A 10,722-nucleotide genomic window follows, 5' to 3' on the forward strand; every position below is an offset into this window, starting at 1 on the left:
AAAGAAAGAAAGAAAGAAAGAAAGAAAGAAAGAAAGAAAGAAAGAAAGAAAGAAAGAAAGAAAGAAAGAAAGAAAGAAAGAAAGAAAGAAATTGAGACCCTTCAGTTTTTTCAGTGTTATGGATGTTTTAAAAGTGTCCTACTGAGATGCCTCTCATTTACAGCTCTTGAGAAATCTGAAGTCTCCTCATCATTGCTTATGTTGAGGCTGAAATGACTTTTTAATTTTGCCTCACTTGTTTTAATTTTTCTTATTGAAAATGAAGGTAAATACCTTTCCAAAAATTTAATGCCCATTGCATTGATAATTCATTTCTAGTAGTAGGTCCTCAGGAGTTTTGTCCAAATTTCCATTAGCACCTTGAAATTTTATTTGCTTACTTGTGTGAGGTCTTTGTATAGTCTAAGTATTAACCCCATTCCAGGTACACATGTTGCAAATATTCTTTTATGTAATTTTAGCATTTTTAACTTTTTGTAACTGAAAGTTTACAAGTTTAATTAATGTGGGGTTTACCATCCTTCCCATTCATTTTGTTATAAAGAATCTATCATTTTGGATTCATTGTTAACAAATCCTGGTGGAGGCTAAGGAAGCACTTCAATTGCAGAATGAACGTTTAGCCTACAAGGATCCCCAAATTCTAGGCTTTGCACCAAAACCAAACTGGGAACCAAAACAAGATATGTCTGAAATTAAGACACCTACATAGCATTGTTTACTGAATATTCTCTATTTTTCCTTTAGTTTTTATATTGCATTGGGCATGTCAAGAATGCACTTTCATTATTAGCCATGTGATATTATTGTCCTAGTGACCTCGTGCTTACAGACAGCAGTATCAGCTATGACTATGTGTATATGAACCTGTTTCTAGCATTACTACTTCCTTCCACTGAGCTCTTTGTCAATCTCCCTGCTGACCTGGAAATGCCTTCATTCCAGCTTATAATAATTCTTGATATCAGATAAGCCAATAACCCATCATGGTTTTCTTTGTTAATAGTACTTTGGTTGTTTGGGAAGTTTACATTTACTACATAAAATTGATTCTGAAACATTTGTTTTCAAATATAGCATCTCCTTAAGTTCACTTTAGGAAACTGGAAGTCAGAGGCTTATTTCACTGTGACATAATCTGGTTAATCACACAAAAAGTAATCGAGACTAGAGTTCCCCAGATGTTTTCTTATTGTGTTGTTTAATCTCATTCTGATGAGTACTGCTGATGTTTGATGGTCTCTGTGCTCTTTTCCAAACAAATTTTAACACGGAGATTTCCTTTTGTAACTTAAAATTGAGCAGTGCAGACACATCTTTAAGGCATGCTTTCATGGTGTATTAGCATTGGCATGATTCCCTCACAAATAACAGTTTTTCATTAATTAATTTATTTATTCACTTTATATCCTGATCAAAGCCCCTCTCTCCTTTCCTCCCAGCTCCACCTTATATCTCCCTCCGTCCACTACACTGGGGGTGGGGTGGGACTTGAGAAGATGAATCAGTTGGTAAAGAGCTTGCCACTGAAGCATAAGAACACGAGTTCAATTCCAAGCATTGACATGAAAGTCAGGTCCAAGTGGTACTGGGGAGGTAGAGGTAGGAAGATACCAAGTGTTTGCTGGGCCAACCAGTCTAGTGCAAACCAGTAAGCTCCAGAAGAAAGATTCTGTCTGTCTTAGAGAATGTGCTAGAGAAAAACTAGACATTTAATATCAACCTTTTACCTCTGTGTGTACCTACATACATGTATACACATGTACAGCCCCACCCACAAAGACCTAAGAAGGAGATAAGGTTTTATCCTGGTGAATGGATTCGTGGTTAATGTCCCACTATAATTATTTTCTCCTTCCAGGATGAGGGATGAACTACAAATAAAGCATGCATTATTTCTATCATTTAGCTTCAGTTTCTGAATTTCCCACTTATTCTGGCTCATGATAAACTGCCACTAGCCAGGCATTACTCCTTTAAAAACACTGACTTGTTCTTTCTTCTCCTAGGATGACTATGTGCTGGAAGTAAGGCATTTTCAGTGCCCCAAATGGCCAAATCCGGATAGTCCCATTAGTAAAACATTTGAACTTATAAGTATTATCAAAGAAGAAGCTGCTAACAGGGATGGGCCCATGATTGTTCACGATGAGTAAGTCTCAGGGTCTTAGTCATTGAGACCTCTGGATATGTGCATGCCTCTCTTGTCTGCTGACCAGCCTGATGCTTTGTGTCCATGTGTTGATTCAGCAAGGATGGATTAACTGATTCTTATCATCAAAGGTGACACAGAATATCATGCCTCCCTGCTAACTCCTGGTGAAGGCAGAACACCTGTGTCTCAACACTGGAATCTTCTCTTAGGTATTGTAGTCGGAGCCTTTGCTGAGATGAGACAATGCTTCAGTACTGGACTTTTAAAGGAGCTAATGTAGGACACGTCACAGCTATTTACTTCTTGGAAAGGAGTAAAAATGACTATTGTTTGGTAGTTTTTGTTGTTGTTTCTGTTTTGCATAAGAGAGCAATCTTTAGTTCATAATTTCTTCTGTTTCTATGACAGTGAAAAAGGCTAGAATTATGCTAAATACCTATTCTGTAAGGTAGATAGTTTATATATTATAACCTCAGCCAAACATTTTCTGTCTGCCTCTTTCAAAGAATACAAATAACGAGGCATAATTAAACAGTAAAACATTTTATAAAGGATCTTGTTTTTAATGCACACTTGGCTCTGTCCCCAATTCAATGATAATTCTATGCACAATAAAAAGAAATAAAGGCAAGCCATCTCTAGGCAGCTCTGAGTTAAAAGTGTATCTGATGCATCTGATGGAGTCTTTGTCCTGTCTCTTTACTGCAAGGCACGGGGGAGTAACAGCAGGAACTTTTTGTGCTCTTACAACCCTTATGCACCAACTAGAAAAAGAAAACGCCATGGATGTTTACCAAGTAGCCAAGATGATCAATTTGATGAGGCCAGGAGTCTTCACTGACATTGTAAGTGGTGGACCTCGCCTTTCACTGTTGAAATATCACTTTCTGGATGTTACTAAAGGTTTTTTTTTTTTTAATCACATATAAGAAAGGTCACAGAGGCTGGTAGGTACCATTAGCTCATAGCATTCACACTGAATTACCAGTATGAACTTTGCAGAAGATTGGCAGATTAAAAAACCTTTAGTCACTCAGAGCCCTTTTTATAAAATTCGTTGTGACTCTTAAAAATACCTGCAGTGGAATTACCAACCAATTGGTTTGTTCAGCAAGCTGAAGAGTTATATTCCAGAGGTTCAAGTTGAAGATTCATTGAACAGCCAGAGATATATCTCAAAAACTTAAATGTTAGACCTATTCACTTTTTTTTTCCTCAAGCCGAGCCCAGTTTCTGAAGTTAACAAATAACTAATTCATGGGTGCTTTTAAGAGAAAAAAGACATGTATAGTCAAGAATGAGACACAGCCAGTACTTCTGGTTTCAAGGTTTAGTTTAGAAATAACCTGAAAGTTGCTATTATTGTGGCAAAATAATAGGAAGCTTGGTGAGAGTCTTGGGTACAGACGTCAAAGTCTTGGGGTCACTGTCAGCTTCTTAGCTGAGTACAGAGAAGGGCCTTGTAGAGAGCTCACTGAGGAGCATGGCACCCCTTTTCTCAAGGCAGGCCATCAAGCCAGACAAAATTGCAGGGAGGGAAAAACATTTGGTGAGCAGTGTGTTCCTTGGTGATAAAGCAGCCACTGTTGAGCACTCTCCATAGATAGACAGAAGCATTTGATTACATAGCAAGTAAAGGAAGAGAAAGGAAACCCTGAGTTTTGAGGGTTAGTAGAATGCTTCCCTAACATGCACAGGGAACTAGTTTTGATCCGAATAATCACATAAATTGGATAAAGAAAACATGTCTGTAGTCTTCTCACTTGGGAGCTACATAGTGAATTCAAAACCAGCCTCAGATCTATAAAAAAGAGAAGAAAGAAAGGAAAGATGTTGCTCTTTTAAAAGCTATAGATGCTGAACACAGATGAAGTTTATCTGCACTGTCTTCCAACTCCAGGGAACAAAGGAACAAAGTACTTACCACTGTCAAATGTGCATGGCCTTTTTTTCTTTACATTCAGTGGCTATTATCTCATTGCAAAGAGATTTGGGGTTAACCAAATAGATACAAGTAAATATACAATGGGCACCTGACCTGAGTACAAGCCCATTAAATCAATTCTGTGCCCTTACATGAATGGTTCTAAAGTGTGTCTAAATCAGGCCTGCTTTTTGCAAACTCATGCCTCTGTTGAACTTCCTGTCTATATTCTCCCTTCCTGTGTTTTCTAGGAGCAGTATCAGTTTCTGTACAAAGTGGTCCTCAGCCTCGTCAGCACAAGGCAGGAAGAAAACCCATCCACCTCTCTGGACAGTAATGGTGCAGCTTTGCCTGGTGGAAATATAGCTGAAAGCCTGGAATCTTTAGTCTAACGAAGAAATGGTGTAGGACATCCCTCATCCATGCATTGTCTCTTTCTAAAATTAGAAAAAAAAATGAATCCAGTTCTGTTATTTGTTTACTTCTTGTGACCTGACAGTAACTAATTCTGCTGCCAAATTGACACAATTAACAACGTGTGCCTTTTTGAATGACTTCTTATAATTCACTTATTATGTTTGAACTAAAATGATTGAATTTTACAGTGTTTCTAAGAATTGAATTGTGGTATTTTTTTTCCATATTGACTTTAACAGAAAAAAAATCAATTTGTAGATAATAGGAAACACCAACCTTGGAAGATATTTGTTCTTAAGTGTCAAATTTTTAGCTGTATTTGTAGCAATCATCACATTGGCTAGAAATATAACTTTTAATATAGTAGATTGTAAGTAAACCACTTCATCCCGATAATAGTCAACATTTTACAACTGCAGTATTCACCTGAAGTAGGAGTGATAGTAACTTATGTAAATACTGCTCTGATGTCTCCATGGACCAAATTTATATTTATAATTGTAGATTTTTATATTTTACTACTGTGTGAGTTTTCTAGTGGTGTACTTGAGTTTAAAATGTAGCTTACTCTCTGGTCTTACTTACTCTACATGTCTTCTAAAACTGTAAATGTGTTATCCAAGAAACTAACCCTGTTTCTGCATGTCATTTTAACTTTTGTGAAAATAGAAAACCACTTGTTTTAAAAGATGTTTTTATGAGAATAACACCTCACCAAACATTCCTTACATGGTTTTTATCTGAGAAGTTGCAAAAATAAATATAAATATTGCTATTAACTTGTGTTCACTTGTGGAATGTTGTAGTGACCTGTGTGTAGTAGTGTAAAGATATCTTCTATTCACCTGTTGTAATTGTTTTCTCAGAGGTTTACTGCTGACTAAGCTCATCCTTTCTAGTTCTTTCCAAACTCTGGCTGGCTGGTTCAACTCAGCACTTCTGGCTCAAAACTCCTCTCCAAATTGACTGATTCAACCTGGCTTCTCTCAGCTCTGCTTGGCTCTGCTTGACCTCAAACTAACTCTGGCAACTTGTTTTAATCTTCTGGCTCTTTATTATCTGGCTTCAACTGTCTCCCATGACCTGCACTGAACTGCGTGAACTCACAAACAAATTCAATTCCATTGCACTGCCCTGACTACCAACGGACTCAACTCCCTATTTACTGATTCTCTCTCTCCTTGTGCTGGTCTTAAATGGCTTTCCTCCTCAGAGTTGAGCATATCTTATTTCTGACTCATTCTGTCAAATCTTTCTCTGATTCATCACTTTGTCTGCCCCTCAATTACACATCACTTTCAAATATGGCTGCTTCCTTCTACAGACTAATTTTGCCTTAAAGGTCTCTACTAAGGGCATGGCTGTATTCCAGTCAGATCACACAGACCTTGGTCTCTGGATGTGATCCCTTGCCAGAGCAGACATATAGCCAGATTAAAGTTTCTTTACATGGTAGAAAATTGTGAACACGGGTCCCACTGAAAAAAAGTGGAAAGCCCAAAGAAATGGAACAGAGTATCACGCTCTGGTTCCCAAACTGCGTACTCTGTGATATACAGGGATCTCACAAAATTTTATGGTTTTGAGTAACACAGCAGCTGGTGCTGCCACTACAAAATGTGTCATTAAATGTATCATTGGGACCCACTTGCTCAATAAGCAGAACCATTTTGTATTTCTTTTGCCTTATAGGATCGCTGTGACCTGGATATGCATGACTTCCAAAACCCCATGTGCTGACATTCTCACCCCTAGGAGGACAAAGAGAAAGGGGTTCATCATGGTAGGGAAAGCATGGCAACAGGAACAGGAGACTTCTGGTCACTTCAAATCTTTAGGCAGGAAGAAAGAGAACAGGAAATACTTCCTGGTTATGAAGCTTCAAGGCCTGGTCCCCCTAACTCACCTCTGCCAGGAAGGCCTCATCTCCTAAAGGTTCCATAACTTTCCAGAACAGCACCACAAAGTGCCAAGCCTGGCATGGCCCTGTTGGGGACAGAGTGACATGGTACCCCTGGGACAGGGCCCTGGTGTGAGCCTCCATGAGTGTAGATGGCTGCTGTGGGCATAAGGCTTATTTTTGTAATAATATACATATTTTCACATTCCTCTGAGTAATGTCCTCCCTGTTAACGTTAATGATGCCATGATAACCAAACTGCACAAGTCTAGGAGCTGAAAGTGTGAATAATGTCTCAGCAAAATGGTAAAGGCTGGGACCTTCAGGACAGCCCTTAAGGCTATGGAAAAGAGCTCCAAATATATAAATTCAAAATATATATATAACTTCTTAACTATGTAAAATATAAGGATGCAGTATGAATTATGAGGGGCTTCACTAAAGGAACAAAGGCAGCTAGCTACACAATGAGCGAGCTTGTCAGAAATATACAAAGGCAGACAGGTTCCTAAATTCAAGGTCAGTCTGGGACACAGCAAGGTTAGGCCCAGGTGTTGTAGAAAATGGTAATTTCTGTGTAGGGCCTCACTCAACTAACTTATCTTCTGTGGTTAACAAAGGCAGACAGATCTCTACATTCTTTTGAAATGTTAAGAAAAAAGGTATGCTGGCTGTCCCTTAAGAATCAAAGAGGGGCCCTCAATGGAGGAGCTAGAGAAAGTACCCAAGGAGCTGAAAGGGTCTCAACCATATAGGAGGAACAACAATATGAACTAACCAGTACCCCATGAGCTTGTGTCTCTAGCTGCATATGTTGCAGAGGATGGCCTAGTTGGCCATTATGGGAGGAGAGGCCCTTGGTCTTGCAAAGATTATATGCCCCAGTACAGGGGAATGCCATGGTCAGGAAGTAGGAGTAGGTGGATTGGGGAGTGGGGGGTGGGTATAGGGGACTTTTGGGATGGCATTTGAAAAGTAAATGAAGAAAATACCTAATAAAAAATTGTTTTTGAAGAATCAAAGGGCTGGAGTCACAGAATGCTGATTCATTAGATAATCAAAGGAACTTGGAGTAAATGACTGGATTGATATGCAATATAAAAGACTGGGCTTTTGGTCTGCATGAGATGAGCTAGCAAAAAGAGATAGCAGTTCTTTAGAATTTTCTCTAGTGAGAGCCCAGTGTTCTGGAGATTTCTGGAGAGCAAAACAGCTCTTCAAGAATTTTTTTCTTATCAGGACTTCAAACTTTGTCAAAAAGATCCATTAATTTTTTACAGCAGCTTTTTTTTTTTTCTGACTTTGGTCAGAAAAGCCATGTGCTATCCAGATAGCTTTTAGAAGTTTTACTAGTAGAGAGAACTGTCTCACCCTGAGAGTTTTTAGAATAGCAAGAAAAAGCCGGCTAGAGCAGAAGAGAGAGGGAGAGGGAGAGAGAGAGAGAGAGAGAAGAGAGAGAAGAGAGAGAAGAGAGAGAAGAGAGGGAAGAGAGAGAGGGAGAGGGAGAGGGAGAGGGAGAGGGAGAGGGAGAGGGAGAGGGAGAGGGAGAGGGAGAGGGAGAGGGAGAGGGAGAGGGAGAGGGAGAGGGAGAGGGAGAGGGAGAGGGAAAGCACAGTCTGGAAAGACATTTCAGTAGAACCTAGGCCACCAGCTTGGACCCACAATTGACTTTGAGTGGTTCTTTTGGCCACACCCAGACACCCCTTCTCTCAGAACCCCTCTCCATGCCCAGGCTGGTCCTTGGTAACAGTGTGTTCAAACACAAGTCTATGAGGAAGATTTTATATTCAAACCACAATAACATCCTTAAGTAAAAGAGAACTGAGAGAGATCCCTGCAATTTTCCATTACATGAGATTACAGTAAGAAGACTACAGCTGTGTATAAAAATATTAAGTTCTTTTGAGCTCAGGAGGGCTGGCCCTACCACTCCCCTGCCATGAGATGGTATGGGCACAAAGAGGATGCCATGACTACCTCATTACCTGAGGCAGTTGGGAGAGGCAGTTGGGAGAGCAGGTCCTGTACCTCATCTGTGCAACATAGTAGAGCTGACCCTGCTGGGGTTGGGGTGGGTGAGCCAATCTTGAGGGCATGAGAGCAGGAGAGCTGGCCTGCCCCTTGCTGACTGTAGGTTTGGATGAGCTAGCTGGGGCAGTGCTGAAAAGCTCACCCTGGTACTGAGGGTGCAGGATAGCTGGTGGGCTGAATCACTCAGCTACCACATAGGCGATGATCCGGGGCTTTGAGTTGGCCCACTGCAAAATCTACCTCATCTATGAACTGTTGGAACATATGAAAGGGCCCATCTGCACATACAAAGCTGCAGGATCTCCATGACACAGGACAGCAACAGGGACTAGAGTCCCAGTAAGGATCCAGTATTGATGATATAGATTGATGGTATAGAAAAAGCCAGAGTCCTTGAGCCAGACCAATGACTCATTGCAATGAATGTTTTCAAAATTCATTGAAAAAATGTGTGGACAAAAGGGTATATTCTGGGACACACTGTGACTCACGACACTTGCATGACAAGAGTTTTCCTTTCTTTATTTTATTAATCATTCCATTCATTTATATCTCAAATGGTATCCCACTTCCCAGTTACCCCTCTACAATTTCCCCCATCCCACAACCTCCCTCTCCTCCCTTCCCTTTGCCTCTATGAGTGTGCTCCCTCACCCATTCACCCTCTCCTGCCTCACCCCTCCAGCATCCCCCTACCTGGGTTATCAAACCTACACAAGACCAAGGGCCTCCCCTCCCATAGCTGTCAGACATGGCCATCCTCTGCTGCCTGTGTATCTGGAGTCATGGATCCTCCGTGTACACTCCTTGGTTGGTGGTTTATTCCCTGGGAGCACTGGGTAGTCCAGCCAGCTGATGTTCTTCTCATGGGGTTGCAATCCCCCTCAGTTCCTCCAGTTCTGCTAGCTCCCCTATGGGGTCCCCAAGCTCAGTTTGATAGTTGGCTCCAAACATCCACATCTGCCTTGATCAGTTGCTGACTGAACTGACAAGACGTTTTCTATACTTTTTGTTTTGTTTATTTATTTATTTATTTATTTATTTATTTATTTATTTATTTTTTAGTCTTCTTTTGAGGGGGATGTTGTAAGGGGAGAGGGTAAATATGAAAGGGCAGTAAGATAAATGGGATTGAGGTCATGATGTGAAGCTCACAAAGAATCAGAAAAAAGTTTAATCAGTAAATAAATAAAATGAAGCGATAAAAAAGGGCAGGGGGTTGGGGCCAAGGTCTTCCCAGACTTTGAACCTGCCAGCATCTTGGCCTTGATAAGACGATTTCTAGAACTGTGAAAAATGAAACTGTGTCATATATAGACACCCACAGCATGGGTGGAGGCATCAAGGTTAGTTCCATTAGCCCAAGTTGGCTATGAAGAATTAGCAAAATGTTGCCAAAATGATGGCACTTTTGATTCACAGACAAGCAGGGAGTTAGAAGCATCTCCAGTCTGAACAAAGGCCAACCTAGTCTGAGGGTGGAAGCCAGAAAGGCAACCTGGGACCAGATGGAAGGACATTCACACATCCTAAGTGGAAAATGGAGAGAGGTCCTATGTAATTATTAGAATTTAAGAGCTATGCAAAACTGGTAGACAGGGAAACAAAATCATAAATAATTCTGTTTGATGCTTGAAGCAATTCCCTGCCAAAAGTGTTTGGAGGAAGTTGGCTCCAAACTTAAGCTCAGGGCCTAGAGCAGAAAGTTAGAGAAGTAACATTTAAGCAATTTTTCCCATATATATTTGTATACACATATGTGCACACACACATATACAGATATATACATATGCAAATACATATGAACACATGCACACACATAATCCCATCACTGGGGTGACATATAGGGACTGCATGTGACGTGACAGGGAGAGATGACATGGTGAGGTAAAAAGCAAGGGAAGGAAATTGGGAAGGGGATTGTAGGACCCAGAAGGAATTGGAACTCTATAGTGAGACCAACAGAATTAACTAACCTGGACCTTTGGGGACTCTCAGAGACGGAATCACCAACCGAAGAATATACTTGGCTGGATCTAGGTTCCCCTCACTTATGTAGCAGATGTATAGCTTGACCTTCATGCAGGTCCCCCAACAACTGGAGGGGGAGTACCTTTGACTCTGTTGCCTGCCTGTGGATCCAGATCCCATTCCTGTAAGTGAGCTGCTTTGTCTAGCCTCAGTGGGAAAGAATGTGCCTAGTCCTGCAGTGACTTGAGGTGCCAGGTACCCAGTATGGGGAGGGGTGGCTCCCCTTTATCAGGGGAGAAGGGGAGGGGGGAGGGGGACTCTGTG

At 40.9% G+C, this 10,722-nt stretch overlaps 1 protein-coding gene across 1 annotated transcript in view; it reads left to right on the forward strand.

Moving 5' to 3' along the window:
- Positions 1–5,243, forward strand: part of Ptprz1 (protein tyrosine phosphatase receptor type Z1) — a 176,752-nt gene extending 171,509 nt beyond the window's left edge. Inside the window, exons 28-30 of the mRNA XM_021165229.2 lie at positions 2,010–2,152; positions 2,865–3,000; positions 4,331–5,243. Coding sequence (XP_021020888.1) covers positions 2,010–2,152; positions 2,865–3,000; positions 4,331–4,471 — 420 coding nt within the window. The 3' untranslated portion in view covers positions 4,472–5,243. The remainder of the gene's footprint in view (positions 1–2,009; positions 2,153–2,864; positions 3,001–4,330) is intronic.
- Positions 5,244–10,722: the final 5,479 nt, after the last annotated feature.

Source organism: Mus caroli, chromosome 6, assembly GCF_900094665.2.
Source record: "Mus caroli chromosome 6, CAROLI_EIJ_v1.1, whole genome shotgun sequence".
Lineage (NCBI taxonomy): Eukaryota > Metazoa > Chordata > Mammalia > Rodentia > Muridae > Mus > Mus caroli.